At 48.5% G+C, this 19804-nt stretch overlaps 1 protein-coding gene across 2 annotated transcripts in view; it reads right to left on the reverse strand.

The window, feature by feature from the left end:
• Nucleotides 1-19804, reverse strand: part of CDH23 (cadherin related 23) — a 213390-nt gene that overhangs the window by 143172 nt on the left and 50414 nt on the right. For both annotated transcript variants that reach the window (XR_008747265.1, XM_055804362.1), the window contains exons 4-6: nt 18957-19099; nt 15657-15704; nt 15327-15419 (exon numbers count right to left, since the gene is read on the reverse strand). Coding sequence is in view for 1 of the 2 variants with exons in the window: in XM_055804362.1 (XP_055660337.1) it covers nt 15327-15419; nt 15657-15704; nt 18957-19099 (284 nt within the window). In the remaining variant the exon portion in view is untranslated. The remainder of the gene's footprint in view (nt 1-15326; nt 15420-15656; nt 15705-18956; nt 19100-19804) is intronic.

The following is a 19804-nucleotide window of genomic DNA, read 5'->3' on the forward strand; positions in this document are numbered from 1 at the left end:
CATAAAGCATCTCTGCTCATTATTTGTAGATACTGCTACAACCAATTGGCCTAAGGAAGGCTACAAACTACACCTGTTTTCCTCAGGTGTGGTAAAGAAAGTGCTATAAATGGGAGGAAGATAAGGTTGGGAATCCTCCTCACCATCCTGGTGCAAAAGGACCTAAGCCAGAGGGTTCTCTGCATCAAGGCTGAAACCCACCAGCACACATCCTGGCATCCCCTATCCTCCCACAGTATGTAATCTGCAGATGGAGGGAGCATTCAAATTGCTGAGCTTGCACAAAAACACTGGTTGTGACAATTTCTTACCTTCCTCACAAATGCTTTAAGACCACTCTTGAGCTGTGACTGCAGTAGGCAGGAAACAATCAACTCTGACAGCCCTTATTGTGTACATATTTCTAAACCTACAGCCCAGCAGATGTTTCAGCCGCTCAAATGGAAGCCACAGACATGGCCAGGAGCACAGAAGTCGAGGTATGGTGCCTGAAACCAGCTTCCCAATGGCTGTCCAGAGCCTGTACTGAATAAAAGGTTCAGTCACAGCGGATGGCAATGAGCAATACCTAGTTTTACATGCCACCTGCACAGCACACCTAGGAATGGGGTTGCAACATGAAACACATTGATGAAGAGCTGATGCGACACTTCTAGCAAACTCCTGTGTCCAGGAACAACATCCTACTTCTTACAACAAAACGACAGAAATCCTATAAACACATTTACCCTTTGAAAAACACCTCTTGACACCAAATCGATGGAAATAACCTGCACCCTCTTCCCACAAGCAGCTGGTAAAGCACTTGCTTCAAAGCACAAGGAGGGGGCCCATTTCCTATTCCCCCTCTCTCCCGGTGCTCCTCACTCCCCTTCATAGCTGGCCCCACTGTTTTCCAGAAGCAAGAGCACCCCAGAGGATCCAAACACCCCACCAAATGGATGGCTCGACAGGGGAAAAGGAGAACAACAGCTTTTGCCATCCATATTTTTCCCAGCTTGTAGAAAGGAAGAAAGAGAAGAGACAAGCCTCCTTGGGAAGCAAAGCCTTTTAAGTTAAATGTATCATGAAAAAGAAAACTTCTGTCACTGCTTAAAAAGGTTTTTGACAGGTCTTCATTTGTAACCCACAAACAAATGCAGTTTCTCATGCTCCATGAACTCCAATATCACTTCATAGCAGACCTGAACCCAACTCTCCAGTGAAAAGCCAGAGGAGCAACCACATTAAAATAGCTCTCTTCGCTCCTTTTGGGCACACCAGAAATCTTTCATTTTAGAAGCTACACCTAAGTGCCTGGGAGCACAACCTGAATAGATAGAAAGAGCTGCTCAAAATAATTTCAATAGCTTTGGGTGGACCAGTTGTGGTTCAGTCAAGCCCAACAAGCAAGGCACTATTATACAAGACAAAGAAATAGTGCTTTGCTCTATTTAAGCTAAAGCCAAGTTTCAGAAACCCCTTTCATGACTTAGTTGATGAGAGAGACCGACCGTAACGCAACAGTTCAGACCTGCATGGCCATCTAGAGTCGTCCGTCCGTCCCGTCCCCCCACCTGGGAGAAGGGGTAAGGAAAGCAAAGAGAAGAGTCATCCACTGCAGCCAGGGTTAGGGATAGAGGAGGGGAGCAAGGACCTGCTCCAGACGTAGGACATCAAACAGCATGTGACACAGCAGCTAAGGACAACTTCCTCCATGCCTTGTTCTGCAAGGTGGTAGTTGTTCAGGGAAGCAAACCAAACAGCTGAGATGAGAAACCTTTGCAGGCAGCTTCAGCACATTTGGCCACGGCAGACTGCCTCAAAAGCAACAGCTGGTACAAACAGGCATGATGTCAGAATGGCAGCACCACCACAATGTGATGCTGAAATGCAGGCTCTTGTCAAAAACAGTGAGTGGGAGGTGGCCAACAGTCATAAGAATGCACAAGCCAGGCCACATCTCTAGAGCAGAAAGATGAATGGAGACAAAGAGAAGGCCCTCTTCTAGACAATAGAGACAGCAAAAGACCAATTTCACAGTGTCAGTCCAGAAGACATGGACAATACACCCACTGGCCACAGTCTCTTCTCTCAATCAGAAACCAAAACCAGCTACAAAAGCACTGACTGAGAAGCAGTCCCTGGCTACCTGCTCCACAGCTCACACCACTTGTCCCTGCTCATGCATTTATAAGTTTAGTCAGCATCACCCATGTGCCCAAAGAGTCCCTTTTTAAGAGACTTACAAACCTAGCCAAGTCTGGAAATCCATATTTCATCTGCACGACATGAGCAGAACGCTTTTACCTCTTAATTTTGTGTTAATTTTTGTTCCTCGCTTTCCTTCTGCAGAGTTCCCAAGATTTCCTGTCAGCTACTAATTCATCCCTCCTCCCAAAAGTGGGACAAGCAGCTACAAAGCCCAGGTTTGTCACTAGCAAGAGGAATCCTCTAGAAAGAAAACCTGCAGGAAAGAGATAAGAAGCATCTTCTCCACTCATCAGAATTCAGGGAAAAGACCAAAACAAATATTAATGAGAGGCACTTAACTGCGCCTGTTCAGCAATCAATAACACACGACAAGGTACACAATCGGGCCGTGCACTTCACGCCGTCACTGTTCTGGAAGTCCAAAACACAGGGGTCTCTGCTAATCCCCTCCCTGAGGCTGTGTCGGCAGCTCTCCAAGCCCCCATCCCCTTCCACATGCTCCCTCCACTAGAGGGGCAGAGGACTGGAGCAGTGACTAACATCTCACAGCAGTGTTTAGTAATTACAGTTCTCTTGATTAACCACATCCCTCTCTTCTTTTTTAAATCCATCCAGTCCTTCTAATTATTTGAAAATACCACCTACTTGGCCATGCCAGTGGGGCATTTCTCCCTATGTGGGTGGTATTTGTGCAATGGGTGTCATGGGGAGGGGGGCGCGGGGTTGTTTGGTGGGACTCTGCTCCTACGTCCTCCACGGAGAAGGGGTGCAGTGGGAGGACGTGATCACAGATGGATGCAGGGAGATGCCGTCCAAGCTGCAAGGACTCATTCAGGGAGCATACCGATGCCTGCACGGACGGAGATTGCAGCTCAGGAGCCTATTTACCTTTCTGTGCTTTTTTCACACGAAACCTTCATCTGTCATTAGTCTGGCTTCTCCACATCACCCCTCTAGTGACCACCTCCTGCCCTCGCCCACCAGCACGGGGGACAGGAGGACAGCTGAGGGGACGCTCCCCCCACCTCCCGCTCTTTCAGCGGGATTCCCAGGCAGGCATTTGAGGGCGCTTCAGTGGGTCCCGCGGTGCAGGCTGCGGGAACAGAATGGCTTTCAGCTCAATTACCCTTCACATTCCGATTCCATAACGCTCTGGTGAGGCTTTTTAACCAACACCCCCCCAAAAAAAACGCCATGCCTGCTGCAGCCCAGCCTCAAGCGCGAACGTGCAGAAGGGATGCGGCTCACAGCCCTTGCAGTAGGCATGAGGCTTGGCTCTCCTGTCTCTGCCACCCACCTTTCCTGAAGGTCTCCTCCAGGTTGCCTTGTCTTTTCCTTGCCAGGCACCCTCCTGCCAGGGATTGGGCTCCTCCTTGCTCTTCTTCCAGCCTCCACTTGCCTCTTGAGCCCCCATAGCCCAACCACCAGGCACACAGACCAGACACCTCAGAGACGCGTATTAGGTGCAACCAGAAATCACCATCGCTGCTGCTTGGGCCACCGAACACCCCCATACGCCTCCACAGAAGCAGGTCAGCACAACACAGCTGCCTACACTCTTCTTTTCAGCCGTCCTCACCACAAGAAAATAACGCAATGAAGGATTCACTGCTTCATACAACTAAAAGCAAAAAGTAGGTCTGCCATCCTCCCAGCATCATCTAAGCAGACCAAACACGATGTGCGAGCACACAGCAAGACACCAGTTAAGATGACGATGAGGGACTGGTGATGAAGCACATGCTCTGGAGGTACAACCTTGCTGAAAAAACCCACATTTGCCTTGCAGATAGGTAGCTCTTGTGTTCAAGGCCCTTGGATATGAAGTTGTCAAGAGAAAGCCTTGCAGAGAAGGCCCCCTGTGATATGCGGTGGGATACCAGGCTGGCCCACCCATGTTAGGAGGATGCAGGCTTTCAGCTTTCTCCCAGCCCATCCCCTGAAACTCAGGGCAGCCCTCAGACCTGAACAGGAGTTTGCACACAGCACAGACGTGCTGTGAGGCAATGCTGCAGCTGTGTCCCACAGGGCAGAGACATCCCCACTTGCCTGCCACCTGCCTTAAGCCCCAACACCCATTTCCCTGCTGACTGTAAAGACAGGGGTGAACAGCAGTGCCGCAGTCCTCTGGGGCTCCTACCAGAAGAAACAACCTCTTTGCAAAATTTGCTTCCCAAATCACACAAGTTACATATAGGAAAACAAAATATCCACCTGTCCTGCTGTTTCACCAACCAGCTGAAAACCCCTGCGATGCTTCACGGGCCATCAACTAACCACTGCAGCGGAACAGCTTTATGCTTTAACCCTCTCAGCCCACCTGAAAGGCAAGAACATCTGGCTGTGCATTTCTAGAACGTCCAATAGAGCTATTTTCCAAGTGCTGGCTCAGTGGCTCCTGACCCATGTAGGTTTGGGGTCCTCCCAATCACACATGGAGCAGAAATCATTCCCCATTCAAGTTGTTCATCAAGGTCTGGTTATGGTATAAAGCAGAGTTAGGTCCCCTCTTTAAGCTCAGAGGGCTGTGCTCTCAACTTACCTCTAAATAAAGATTTACTAGTTAGAGGAAGATACTTACATCTTCCATTCTTGGTGATGAACTGAAGTGCTAAATAAACATGCCTGAGGTGAGCACACCTGCCTACCAGTTACAAACTCCTGTTTTTTCCCTTCCTTAAATACCAGTATGAAGGTAATGCTGGTGGCCACCCTGGCAAAAGCAGCCAGACCCCAGGTCACCTAAGCAGGAGGCACCTCCAAACACATATGAGCAACCCAGCCTCATCGCACACAGGCTGGGCAGGAGGTGGCTGACTCAACATCTCCTCTTCTCCCTTCCCATTACCCTTTCAAGTTTGATTTACAGCTGCAGGCCAAGCCCAGCTGGAAGTGACATATCAACATGATGAAAACCAAGGCAGGTTTGAAAAACAGGGAGGCCGTCTGTATAACCCCCACCTGAGCTTGGAGGAGACGGGCAGGCTGTGGCCAAACACACCATACTGGCACCCCAGCGAAGCCCCCACCCCCAACACACTGAATAAGCTCTGTCCCTGGAAAGAGCGGGACAAACAGCTAGCCTACACAGGGTGACAGCCACCAGCTCTCTCCTTCCACCCATGCACCTCCAAATAACTAAGCAAATTGTGATGAGCTGTGCTGCATCAGGACGCGGAGCTGGCTTGCATGGCTACCTGCCGAGACCCTTTGCATGCACGTGCAAGTGTGTGTGTGTGCACAAAACTGCCTGGTGAGCTGCTCACACGAAAAAAAAGAGCAGAGCCTCACCTTTGGAGAGCAAGGCAGAGTGGCAGAAACGCAGCAGGAGTCAGGAAAGGGGCAACAGGTAGGCAAGAAAACCGCAAGAGCATGTTTGCAAAGTTCATCTACCGCACATTTGCTCAGTTCAGCTGCTCAGAAGGGAGCGGGCCTGATGGCAATATTGCAGCGGTGGAGATTATCTCTGTAGATGCCCAGCAGCTCAGCATCACACTGCCTCCCAGCCCAAGCCTTCCCACAGGACATCAGCTGTCTGAACCGACCTCCATCCAAATTTGGTTTGCATCCTCATTTAGAAAAAAAATTAAAAAATAAGAAATGCTCTTCTTATCCCCCCTAAAGCAAATCACGAAAATTAAAGACTTCCAGGATTTTTTTTCTTGAAACAAAATTACCTTGAACCTTATATTCAGTTTTCCTGCTTCTTCATTATTCACACTGACAATATAAATCAACCACATTTTAAGTCTCAACAGCAATTAAGAGTTGAAATTAAGTAATGGTTGCCTAATACTGATTGAACCACCTTCCTTGATCAAATTTCTTCAATTTGTAATGAAAATAGTTTGAAAATGATAGCAGCAGTTCACTTCACATATAAATATTTTAAAAATTTATAGACTGATTTAGTCTATTATTTTATCACAAAGTATGACCAGCCATAGAAACCTTATTATACATGACTGTCACTGACATATTACAAACTAATAAAACACAAAATGCAATTCTGAAAAAGAAATTGGATGAATCTATTGCAAGAGTGATTTTTATTGTTCTTTTGAAATGCTATTTCTGCCCAGCTTTGCTGTCAAAATGGCAAGATTTTTCCTAAATATTTCTATCTTAATTAAACCCAGCATTTTTTACTGAAAAAATGCTTTGGCAAGCCTCTTCTGCCAGCTCTAGCTTCACCTTCCCTAGCTTCATGGAGTGAGGATGCTAACATGTGCCCACCTCACAAGTCTCCTGCTGAGCTCAATTACTTCATGTTGAAAAGAGCCCGTACCCTAAAACGGCAGCAGCTGGGGCACCATCCCCCAGCACAGTACATTTCTGCATGACCTTAATTATACCTTAATACAGGCACCACAATTGAAAAAGGAGCCCAAAACAAAGTACATGATTATGATTATGTAGGCTAAAAAAAAACCCCAAAAAACCCCCAAAACCACTTTCAGTGAAGGTTCTTTTGCTGCCTTGCACTGAGCAGTTGCTACATGCACGCTGCCTTCGCAGCCTGAACGTGTTAATAAACGTTTATACGGCCAGACACGCTCCTGCTGCTGACTTAAAAGATGATGTACAGAAAGGGAGGTAAACCACACAGGGACACAGAGGGAAGGAATGCGGCTTTTGTTAGTTGGCATGAGATAAGAAGTTATGTCCAGTGTTTCTGGGAGAATATCTTAATCGGAGGAAAGAGATAAAATAAAAGTAATTGCTATCAGGTCACATTCATTAGCTCCTCGCTCCTCTGCCCGTTTCTGGCAGCAGAGCGCCCTTCCTCCTGCCGGGGACAAGGAAGAGACCTTGAAGCCATCTGCTGCCCAGATGTGTAAGTGTAATTATACCAAAAGGGCTGGGCTCAAACACCCCGTGCGGGTGCTTCCAGTCCCCTGGAAAAGAGCAGGCTTTCAGCCCAAGCCTAGATGGCTCCTGCAGCAAGAGATGCTGCAGGACCGCAGCCGCTGCTTCTGCTCCAGAGGAAGCATGCTCCACCTCAGCAACCCAGTCGCTCGCTCCCAGCGGGGCCAAGGGGAGCCCTGGCAGCCATCATCACTTGGCATCGGCCATCCTGAGCTTGGACATCATCCTGACCTCGGGGATGGGTCTGGGATGGACACTCAAAATAAATTCAGAGCCTTGGGGAAAAAAAAAAAAAAATCTGCAAGGGACAGGCAGATCTGGGGCCTCAGCACCCATACAAACTGCCGTGGAGCATCACCAGCGTGCCTGTGTCCTGGGGCTGCTCAGGAGCTTAGTGAGCAAGGGTGTTCTGCCTTGTCCCCATTTCTTCTAAGAGGAATGATTACTGATTTGCCTAAATTACCTTTCCCCTCTTCATCTGGGTGGTTCTGGCTTGGAGAATGCTCCTGTACACTTTCTCCTCCTCTGCCCTGTTGTGGTTTAACCCCAAGATTATTTCTTTGGCTCCAGGAGTCTTATTTCCCCAGCACAACAGCACTGAATTGCTGGCTGCCCCACACCAGCGTTCCTTTCAGATCTAAATCTGCTGTTTTCTCCCCTTCCTGCTGTCCCCTGTCCCCCTCGTCTACCCCAGCATTGCACTGGTCAGAACAGCATGACTATTTCTGATTTTCAGGTTGCCCCCCCTCCTTGCTGCAGTATCCTTCCAGAAACAGCCCAAGTTTTGCCTGGTGGAAATGACTGTTATCTCCAGGACACTTTACACATTACTTCCACGCCATTTGGAGTTTTCCGCCCCAGTAGTTTCTGTTGCGTCTCTCATTTCACTCCTTGGGCACATGTTTTAAAGGACCAGGGTCTCCTGTTTACTGGTGAAGCCAGACAAGGGACAGGACTGCCAGAGGCAGAGACTGACTTTCTCCCCAGGACATCAGGACGTCACTCAAGACCCAATGACGTTCTCCGTCTGGCATCACAGTATATGCAGCAACAATCATGACAAAAGCTTGCACTTTGTCAAGATGACCTTCAGAGGGAAGGATGCTTCTAGGTCCAAGCACCTACTTTGGCTTCCTCCATGCAAGGAAAGGAGAGACTTCTTATGAGCCTCCCAGCCCCATACAACAACCCGTACCCAAGCCATGTCACTCAAATCCTCCATGTCTCATCATAGAAATGCAGCATATGTCTCTCATAAGCATCTCACCTCTTGAAAAGTAAAGTTTCCACAGAAATCCCAGGGATATCTCTGGTGTCAGCTGTGCAAACCCTTTAGCCCAAACACCCTTTTTTACTCAATGCACTGCAGTCCGTTTCGTTTAAATGCCTTTCTTCAGTGCTGGCGGAAAAGAGCAGGGAGATGGCAGCTGCTGCCTGGTGTGCTTCCAAGCTCTTGCTCAAAGGAGCTGCCAGCATCCAAAAGCTAGAATGAACACTCAAGACGGTGCCTGTATTTCCCTACACTTAAAACAGCCCATTTATGTTTTGCTTGCATGTGGAAAGTGGGACCTTTATGAATATTTACAAACTTGCCCCAGAGCCAAACGTACCCAGCGTGCCTACACACATGGCATCCCCCCCCCTCCCCCCAGTAAACTCAGCCTGATGACTTGTGCATTATTCACATCCCTCAGTCCCTACCCGCTTGCTACTTTCTCAGCTCCCCTTCTTTCTGCTCTTCCATGCCAGCGCAAGCCAGGAAACAGCCACTCGCACAGCCTCTCGATTACTGATGAAAACAGGCATCCCATGGCACTGCTGGCAAAATCCTGACCTGGCAATTTTCTCCACGTAAAGATATGTTTTAACATTCAATCTTCCTAGGCAATATAGAAATAACCCCATCTTGGTGGATCATGCAGGCTGGGTTTGAGAGAGAAGGAGAGGAGGCATAATTTCTTTGAGGGATATTATATTCTACCTAGTGATTACAGAGGAGATGAAACCCTCTCAAAAGGATTATCTCATCCAGCTAAGAGATGGCTTTTTAATAGATGGACAGTACGCCTGATCTTAAGACTATTGAAGGGAAGGGCACAGCCTTCACAATGCGTCTCTGCTTGCAGGAGTTTGCTGAACAAAGTTAGTAATAAAAACAAAGTCTGTAAAGGAGAAAGATCAAAACAAGTGCATGGTGACCAGCTCTGTGAAGCTGGAGAGACAATGTGGACATCTAACCCATCATTTTGTCAGCCAGCTATTCCTTCAGGGCTGAGGGAGGCTGGTTTTGAAACCCAGCAAAAACAAACAATTAGAAATGAGGATGCTCAGGCAGTTTGGAAAATGTTTCACCTGCTGCAGATCATCACTGCGTACCTGTGCAGTGCAGGCTCTCTTCTTGCAGCAACCGCCAGTTGAAGCCTCACCTCCCACATCTGCGACAGGGGTGAGAGATCACCCTCAGTCCCCAGCACTGGCCATGCCCATGGGATGCCAGGGTGGAAGGGAGGTGGAGATGCTTGCCTACCCACAAAAGACAACTGGCTGGCTTCTCCCCAACAGTGTTTAATAAACAAAGCTTGAATAATTAGCAAATTTGTTTGTTGCCTTTCCAGGAAGTTTCTTTTAAAAACAAAATGCCATAAGTAAATTAAATTGCATCCAAAGTGCTGCAGAGGAGTTTGTATTGAACTGTATTAGTTGAAAATTTTGCATGCGCAGAAGTGGTGGAAGGAGAGTAAGGCTGTACTTGGTGGATCAGTTATTCTTTGTAAATCATTTGCTCAGTTCTAAAATCCACACAAAAGCGTATGGGCAGGGAGAGAAGGAAAACAGTGAGTGGGGAGAAGGCTGGAGGGAGAGGGGAAGAGCAGGGAAAAAAACCCAACAAAACTAGGAAGAAAAGCAGCCAACAATGATTATAGGCCATTTTGCAACGTAGTGGGAACATCTTTATCAGCTCTGTTATCATCAGCTTCAATGTAAAGGCTTTTTATTTAAAGAGGGGGGGGACAGGGGGACACATGAACAAACCAAAACAAACAACAAGCAAAAGGTGCCTGTGAACGTGCAAGGGAATGGCTAATGTGGCTGAAGCGAGAGCTCACACTCGCTGCAGCTGCTTCATATGCGCAGCATCAGGCCTCAGAGCCATCGCAATAGAATTATACGAGCCCCTGAAGACTCCTGGGCAGGATGGCAGGGAAACTGATGTAATTACCAACATTATTGCCATTAAAGCAAAATAATAATTTTAATTACAGCTAGGGCTTTTGGGGCTTTCTCTGATCCTCCCTGCCCCTGCTCACCATCCAGCATGGTCTGGGTTCCAGGCTGTGTAATGGGACAGGGCAGCAACAGTCCCCTCCTTTTCCTCCCCTTCCTCATCAAACACTTCTACACAGTTGGAAAAAAAAAACAAAACCACACACGTCATAAAAGCCACTATTTCAACTACACCACCACATTAAAGATGGAAATGGTGACCAGCAGCTTGTGAAGGCTCAATCCCAAAGGCTACTCCCTGAGCAGAAGGGATTGCTATTGATGGTAAGTGCCTGCCTGCCTCCCAATTAAAATAAATCGGTAAATCAGGGCCGAGTTCAGGAGATGTGACACCTGCAAGCTGGACTGTAGCTACCTTAGCTGATGCTGCCCAGAAACTCTCCTTTCTATTTTTAAACTCCTTTCCCACAGCCCTTCCTCATGCTTGCTTGGACTCAAGATGAGATAAGCACAGTCCCAAGGTGGATGGTTGTGGTTGTAGATGCAGTGGGTGCCTTTTGAAAAGAGCACCCTGTTACAGTTGCTATCTCCTGCCAAGTTACAGATACTTTTTTGTGGTCTAACTGTCATCTCATGAGCAGCTGGGGTGCTAAACAGCAGCCTCTGGCCCAGAGCCTGGCTGAGGACAGCTTTTTGCTGGAAGATGTAACCCAATAATATGCATTGCTTTATAAACCACTCAATGCATTAAGTATAACAGGAGGAACAAGGTGGGGAAAGCACTGAAGGAAAGAAAGTCCCACTGGAAACCTCCCAAGGAAACATTCAGCAAAGAAAGCAACAATTAAGTGACCATTTTGCCAGCACATGAAAACTGCTGATGCTTCAGGGCCAAGAGAACGCCAGAGATTGTTTGGACTTGATCAACAAGCTCAAGACTTGGGGGAATTGTGAGGGAAAACAGCTCCTCACAAGAAGATACTGGACTTGGTTACCACACCACATGATGGCCTCCGCATTTGCAGAAGCTCTGCAGGACCCAAGATCTGTAGACGGCGTGGCACCTGGAAGTAGCAGATGCAGAAGAGGCTTGCAGAGTTATGCCTTTTAAGCATAAGCTTAAAGGTTGCTTGCTTCAAAGGCAAAGTGGAGGGTTGCATGCCCCAGAAGGTCTCATACTTGGAAGGTGGGACAAGAAAGCCTGCACCAAAGGGAACAGCCCACCCTGATCCCAACACCACACCAGGTACCACAAAACCAACATGGGGCTTTGGCTGCACTTCACTTGCTTCACGTAAAAGCGTTGGACCATGACAATCCAACAAGACTAGTTTCCTACAGATCCAGTGAAACGGAAAAACAGATTAGATAAAGCAGATCGGACTTGTCAGAAACTGAGGCATCGCCACAACAGCCTGCCATGGGCTTAGCAATACATCTCTCCCGATTTAAAAGCCAAACCCTGAGACTCACAGAAACACGGTACCCTGGGGCTGGGTGAGATGAGGAGAGTGAAAAAGAATGCATGAAAGAGGTGAAGTGCAAGAGATGCATCTAAGAGGAGAACAAACCCTGAAGGTCAGAGTAGCAAGCACATGAGCAGCTAACTAATGTACTACAGCAGCACCACAGGGCACAGACACACACGTCCTAGCAAACTGGAAAGCCATAAAAGTCTATTATAGCAAATCAAACAGCAGTCAGCATGACAGCCATTAGCCTGAAATGAATACACGAGAACTTAATGAGCTCTGTCGAGGCCAGCTTGGTGAATTAAGTTGCCAATTCTAGCAGGATTCCCCTTTTCTTTACAGACTTGAAAGTGTCCGCACCGCCTCGTTGCCTTTTGACAAGCAAATCACAGGGCGCCCTTGCCCAGACGGGATGGACGATTACGCTGGAGCAATATCCCTCTCCTGACACACAGGCCCTCGGTCAGCTATTCCAGGCAGGTACCAGGGATGCGATTAAGACATGACAAGCGCAGAGGACCAGCGGCATCAGCCTAACACATGAGCAATCCCTGGTCTGGGTATTCAGAGCTGCTGTGACAAGGAAGAACCCACAGTTAACCTGGGCATCCTCTCCCCCCTCCCCATGCTAGAGAGGAATCACAGTCTGCAGCCCATGCCCAAATAAATTCCCATTCTCAAATCAAGTGGACTGCATAAAATGCCAGGACGGGTATTTAGAGGCAGTATTGTTTTTAAAGGTCAGTTTACTTCATGTTCCATTTATTTATGCACACTCTTCTTTTGACTTTCCCAGTGCCACACAATAGCAGCGAGGTTTAAATAGCCTTTCTGTTGCTGCTCCATTAGCTAGGACAACTGCAAATCGATACATCCATTTATCTCAAAATTAAAAAGAGAAAAACCCTCATTAGCTGCCAATTCTGCACAGAGCCAGTCTATGCAAAGCCCCACCAGCACTTCTACTAGCCTCTTCTCCATCCCCAAGCTCCAGCCCATTTATTCATTAGCTATAGGCCCTTCATCTTGGGCTGGCAGGTCTTTAAGACAGATTTTGCTACCCACACCCTTGCTGCACACCCTGGCCTGAGCTGTCTGGAGCACTGGGGATGACAGCATCATCCCCTACCATGACTGGTTCCCCTGCCTCAGCTGCATTCCAGGTGTGCCCAGACTCTGGGGGCCTCAGCTTCTGAAGGCTCCTCTCCATGACACATCACCTCAAACTCTGAATACTTGTGGACAAGCAACAGGGAAAAACCATAGACAAGCAAAGGTCTCAAAGCAAGTGGGCATCTTTTCCTCAAGATCTATCTGTGCCAGTACACACAGAGTAAGTTCACTGCTCACATCTCCTGTGGGCCTTAGCCCTTGGAGGGTCCTCTTTAGGTGGTTGGACCCCACCCCCTGCTCTCACAGTGCCTGACAAGACAAGGCTCTCTCCCTGGCAGAAGAACAGAAGTGTCTCCAGGATGCTGGCTGAGCAACACAGTTGTGGCTCATTACTTCTGATTGGTGCCCTTGGTTAAGGATCACGGCTAGAAACTGGAAACTGGCAGGCTATGCTCTATAATTAGATTAGGACAACCTCCAGAAAAGCACAGCTCTGAAGGCCAAGTGGCAGAGCAGGCACTCTGGTGGAAGCACTGTGCCTGCTACACCCCAAACAACTAGGTGGTCCTGGAAATCCCTCCCGGCAGAATCGTTACTCATGGCAAAGCAGCATGACAAGCAAGAGGGAGACTCTGGGGCTCAATCTCCTTTTATTTTACTTTTTTGTCCAAATGACCTGTCTGCAGTTCCCTTTCCTCGCCCAGCCTTAATTTTCCAAAGCAGCACTGGACCTTTGTCCTCCCCGCTCCGCAGGACTAACACAGGTTAAGATTGGAAATGTGGAAGGCTTAAGATTTGCAGTATCGGCTCTCGGGGCAGAAGCAATGAGCAAGAGGAAATACAGCACAGACGCCCCAGGTATATAAACACCAGGGTTAATACAACACCAGTTCCCGAGGCACAGAAACCCACTTCCCCTCTCCCTCCATGTGGAGAAGGGAGCCCTCTGTACCAGGTGCTGTAAATAGCAAAACCAGAGGTAAGTCTGAGGGCACAGGAAAGGAGACTATTCTCCTTCAATCCAACTGACATTCCTTCTGCTTTGCAGACTTCTGCAGACAACCCATCACCAGAAGCAGCAAGGCAAGGTGGCCACCATCAGTTTCCAGAGGACCAAGCAGAAAGGCGAGAGCAAGGAGCAGCTTGTGCAGCCTTTGTCAAGCCATTTCTGCACCATTTGTGCTGTAAAGAGGAGAAGAAATGACTCTGACCCAGTGTCATTCTCAAAAGGAGGTTTCAGATGACTTGGCGCAAAGATGAGACTAAAACTCCTGGCTCGTACATCACAAGCAACTTAATGAAGAAACCTCATCCTCACAGCTGAGGGACAGGGAAAGATCAAAGCCCAGCACAGCAGGGCATCAGCAGCCAGCATATTAAATAAACTGTTGTAACACAATCATATATACCTCTCAATTACCAACGACTGCTTGATTTCACACACACACACAGATGCACACTTGACCTCATCCACACCCCAAAGCATGCACTGGGAAAAATGGGCTCTGCCCTGGCACCAGGATGCAAGAGGGAGAGGTTTCCTCCACTGGAGGATATGAAATGCCGTACTAATCCCCTGTTTAAAATCTAACGCCCCAAACCTTGTCCTCCTAGCACCAGAAACCACCTTCCACTCCACATCTTTAAAGTCTAAATTCACATCAGAACTGTAAGTTCCTGGCGTATTTTTGCCAAGCTGAGCTCCAGGTGCAGAAGTTCTCCCTGATGGTATGACTAGGTGTTACCTCCTTTGCAACGGCCAACACAGAGATAGAGCAGCAGAAGGTTGTGGAAGCTCTGTGTTAGGAGATATTCAACACTTGGCTGGATAAAGCCCTGAACAACCTGATCTAACAAGAAAATACTCTCTGCTTTAGCAGGAGCTTGGGCCAGATGATCTCCTGTGGTCCCTTCATACCTATTTTATACCTAGGACATCATGGGACAAGTCCTGCTACGGAGCTGTCAAAGGGAACCACCAGCAAAGGCAGAAGTCTTTGGGCAGGACTTTGCCAGAAATCTGGCATTTGTAGAAACATTTATTCCTGCCTCAGGTGGCCTCTGTGACAAGAGCTGCACATCACCCCCGTCTCAAAGGAGAAGAAAAAGAACAGGTACCCATTTACAGCTATCTTCAAATTTCACATTTGTCACGGGAAAGACCTCACCAAGGCTGCAAAGACTCTGAGATCCAAGTCTCCTCTTCCACCTGCCTTCCCCCAACACCCAGAACATGGTCACTTCACTTCTGCCCAGTTTCAGGCAACAGTAACTTCCAGAGGCTTAACCTTCCCCCAGCCCCAGGGAGGGTGCAGGGCAGGAGAATAGTTCTGTACCTCGGTGGCCCACACACAGCCAAGCAGACAGCCCAGTGGTGGCAGCCAGGCAGCAAGTGTGGCCACCGAGGGAAAAGCCAGGAGCCAGGCTGCATGGAGAGGCTGTGACAATCCCTACCTCCGGGATGCGGACGCTGTAGGGCTGGTTGTGGAACTGCGGGGCGTTGTCATTCACATCTCCAACTTGGATGTTGACCGTCCCTTTGATCACCTGTGGTCACAAGGATAACGACAGAGAGCAGACATCAGCTTTATGCATGGATTTAAAACCTAAAAGAAGCTTGTGGCTATGTTTTCCGAGTCGGGCTTTCGGCAAGCGATGGCCAGGGCTGGCCCCACTCCCCAGACACCCCCAGGGTGATGCAGAAGGTCCCCCGGCAACCCACGCTCATCCTCCTGTCTCCCCTCCACCTGTGCCATAGACCATGAAATGAGAAGTCACACTTACCCCTTGGCTGTCACTGACAGAAAATTCAACCGTGAATTCTGACTTAGTCTGAAAAGGAAGGAGAAGGAAAACATATAATTAAAGATACTGTAGTGTTTATCTGCAGATGGCAGGCTTGGGACTTTTAGCCAATATTATTACATGCAAAATGCTTTCAGGACCTTCAAGAAGAGAAGGAGTGCTTGAGTGCAATTACCTATGTTAAGTATAAAATGCTGAGAAATGTCAATGCCAGCGAGGCTCCAGCCACATTTCACAGGCAGAAAGCCATCTGCCCTGGGTCAGGGGGATGCAGGGACTAAAGAACCAACTATCCGACTGAGCACTTTAAACAGACAACTAGGCTAAAGTAGATGAAAGGAGCCCACTGTTTAACCTTCTGTAGCGTGCCAGCAAGCCCCAGCTCTCTTTGCACGCCTGCCCAGTCACTGGTGCTGCAGGCTGCCTGCTTGTAGCAGCAAGAGGGAGTAAGTGCAAGGCAGAGAAAGGCAGTTTTCCACCCACGGTGTACTGTAGCGTGGCACCATCTCTGACTGCAAGATACAGGGACGATGCAAAAAGACAAGAAAGTCCAAAGAAAAAACTGTGTAATTAGCTTTTGTTTGAGATGACAATACCACAGTTTCACTGAGGACATTAAATCTTGCTGCTGCTTTCCTAACTTACCTGCTATGCAGCAGTTCTTGGGATATCACATAGCTGGGAACACTGGGATAAGCCCAGGGTCTGTAGTAAGAACTGGCTGAAATCCCATAAGCCTATTAAAAAAAATGCCTGTGCAGTCCTCTCTGCCCCTTATTGCTTTAACTAAATTAACAGCTCGGTCTTAAATGGCAATGTGCTAGAGTCACTGGTGCTGGGGTGAGGGACAAGTGGGGAAGAGGGGATTATTTCGGTGTTAGGGCAGGGGGATATTGCCAGTGGAGGCAGACCTTTCTTTTCCAGCAGCTATCATTTCGCTCAAGTTTTACCAAGGAGTCGCACAGGAATGAACAGCAGGACTTGGACCACCATACCTATCTGGTACCTGGGAACCAGCTGGTGTTTCACTTCCCCCAGTCCCAGCAACCCCTTCCTCCTCCAGCATCCCTTCCTGCCCCCTGTGTCCCAGCCCAAGCTGCCAGAGCACAGCAACCTCATGTTTCCAAAGCATCGTGCAGAACAGGCTGGACAGCAGGCCTGAAAAGGCTCACCACGCCGCCAATTTGGTTGATTTATTCCTAATAAGACCGGCTCAGGGACAGGCAGCAGCCACCAGTGCCCAGGCCAGGAGCTCTGCTCGCACCAGGGTAGCAGTTCATCTTGGATAAGGACTTGGGGAAACAGCTCACCATAGTGTCCACCCCTCCTGTCCCCACATCTGCCCCCGCCTCAGGCCCCCGGTCCAAACAGATGGGAAATTCAGCCTGAGAAAGCCTCTCCCAGCTCCTGCCTTGGGGCAATGCTTGCAGGCAGAATGACGAGCTGAAAGACCTATGCAGAGGAGAGCTTCTGCTCCCTGCAACATCCCACCCTACTGCAGCAGTCTTCCATCCATCCCCCCCCTAGTCATCGGTGCCACCTTGAGGGACAAAGCAGTAGGGAAAAAAAGAAAAATAGGAGATAAGAAACAACCTGTTGAGCATTTAAATTTTAAAAACTTCATAAAATAATCTGAGAAACTGCCACTTGCTAATTTCTGCCTCCACCCTTCATGTTAGCACATACGTTTTTTAGCCTCAGGTGGGATTTTTTTCTATTTTAAACCTGTTCTCCTTCTAATCTTTGTGGGAGTAAAAAAAAAAAATCTTTTAAAATTTGTTTTGCCTCTATACATCTGCTCCTTCCTTTTTTCCTTTCTATTTTCCTTTTTCCTGCATTATTTACCTTACTATGACTCCCTCTCCCTTTTCAAATCTTTTTCTCCTCCATTGTACAATAATTGATCTTATGCTTTTTTTTTTTTCCCCTACGACTTTTCTTGTATGGTATTCTCTCCCCTGATTTTCTCAACTCATGAACCCAGGCCAGCACTCTCTGCTCCCAGTGTCCTGTCCACCTCCATCCCTTCCTTCCCATACCATCCTGCTTCCTCCACCACAGACTGCCATTTACACCTTTCCCATACCAAGCTATGCACATGTCTGCCTTCACCCTCTTTCAGGTATCACTGACTTTGAGCCCCAGCATCAGCGCAGGCTCCTCTCCTGGTTCAGCCAAGCCATGCATGCAAGCTCTGCCCATCTCCTTTCCCACTCTCCATCAAAAGACACCTAAAAATCTATTGATCACCCTCCTTGGCTTAAGGCTGGTATCATAAGTATTGGGAAGCAGTAGGCATTTGAATAAGGGAAGATTTATGACTCATGCCAGCAGCTGTTGGCACAGGGAGGCGAAGGGGAGAGGGGTGAAGAAAAACACATATTCCAGAGCCTCGCTCTCAACACTGTAAAATTGGGTTTGCCCTCCACAGCCTGAGCAGCATCCACCACCCAGTTCTTCCACATCTGGCTGGCTGGGACAGCCCTGAGGTGTGTTAATGGGCTTTTATCTTTACAACACTGCTGCTAGCAAAGGAAGAACCGAACACAGGCAACAGAAAGCAGCACAGGGGAAGAAGCCTGTTGCCTAAGCCATACGGTATTTTCCTCCCAGTCTTACCGAGCTCCTGTCCAAGCGCCTGTGCTATCCCTTCCTCCCTGCTTCAGGAATGTTGCAAGGGCCAGGGCTTTTGTAAAACAGGCACCCGGATGGGATACCACCCTTGCACACCAAAACTACCATTGAAAATAGGGGTGTGAAACAGCTTCCAGGCAAGAATCTTTCCAGATCTAGCATCCAGAAACCTGAATCCACAGATTATAAGTCACGATGACATTGAAATAAGCAGGGATATCTCACATCTTTTCACATGCTGCTCTAAATAGCACAGGATTTAATCAGAATACAGCTTTAAAGAAGCAGCCTGTAGATTTCCCTGAATGTATGAGTATCCTGGCTCTTTGGCAGATCACCTCCATTTATTAATTTCTTTACTTCCAGACTTACAGATATTATTCCAGAATCCAGGAAAACCAACAATCCAGACCGAATCAGAGAGCCCTGCTTGCTCCCCTTGTCCCCACTGAGCTGGGGACAGTGACAGGGTAGCTAGGGACAGACCACATCATGGACACACCTGGATTCCCAGTTCCCCATGGGAGCACCACCCAGGCTGCATCTCAGCTGCCACTTAAGGTGGAGAGCCACCATTTATCTGAGCAGAGAGGCTTTTTTCCCTCCCCCTCAGCAGAGGATGCTCTCAGCAGCAAGCAGCATTACCTCTCTGTCCAAGGGTTGCCTGAGCCAGACAACCCCTGTCGTGCTCTCCACTGCAAAGAAACGGCTGGCCTCCTCACCGACCACGCCAAAGACCAGTGGGTCATTGTCCAGGTCTCGGGCCAGCAGCTGAGTCACTGAGGAACCTGGGAGAGACAGAAAGAAAAGAAACCATGAGTAAAATGGGTCAGAGAGGGAGAAATCCTGAAAACATCCTGCTTGTCCTTGTCGGGGAATGCAAGTCTTCTGCCTTTGTCCCTTAAGTCATTCCCAAGTTATTTCCTCATGGTGCTACAATGGCTCAAGCAGCAAGGGGAGTCAAGCTGTGCAGAGCCTTACTGTTCCCTCTAGCACAGATAAATCGAACCACAGCTCCTCTCTTGCTTTTCTCAAAAGAGAAAAACCACATTAGCTCAGCAGAAGTGCAGCCATCTCAGGCACTAGAGATGGTAGAGGAAGCCATGCCTCTTCTGGGTACGCACCTACCAGCCTCCCTCACACTTTCCTCCACCAAGGGACACCACCAGCAAAAACATTCCCGAGTTAAAAGCAAACACCCCAAGGCCAAGAGCACGGGCATGATGCCCACAGGTGCCTCAAGGCTCAGGGATTTGGTAGGACCTGAAGCCAGACACAGACGTGGGGTTTGTTCTAAACACAGCAACTGCAGCAAGCACTCGTCTTTTTGGCATATGTGGAACCCACACAACCAGAGAGTCTAAGAGGCACTGGGAGAAATCCATCACTACCTTCTGCCAGCTTATGTTTGAAACCATCTTCTGCAGCATCCTGAATACCCCAGAAAACAGAGACCTTGCTCAGCCATCCCTCGCGGGCATGTGGTTGTAAAC

This window comes from Falco peregrinus, chromosome 1 (assembly GCF_023634155.1).
Source record: "Falco peregrinus isolate bFalPer1 chromosome 1, bFalPer1.pri, whole genome shotgun sequence".
Lineage (NCBI taxonomy): Eukaryota > Metazoa > Chordata > Aves > Falconiformes > Falconidae > Falco > Falco peregrinus.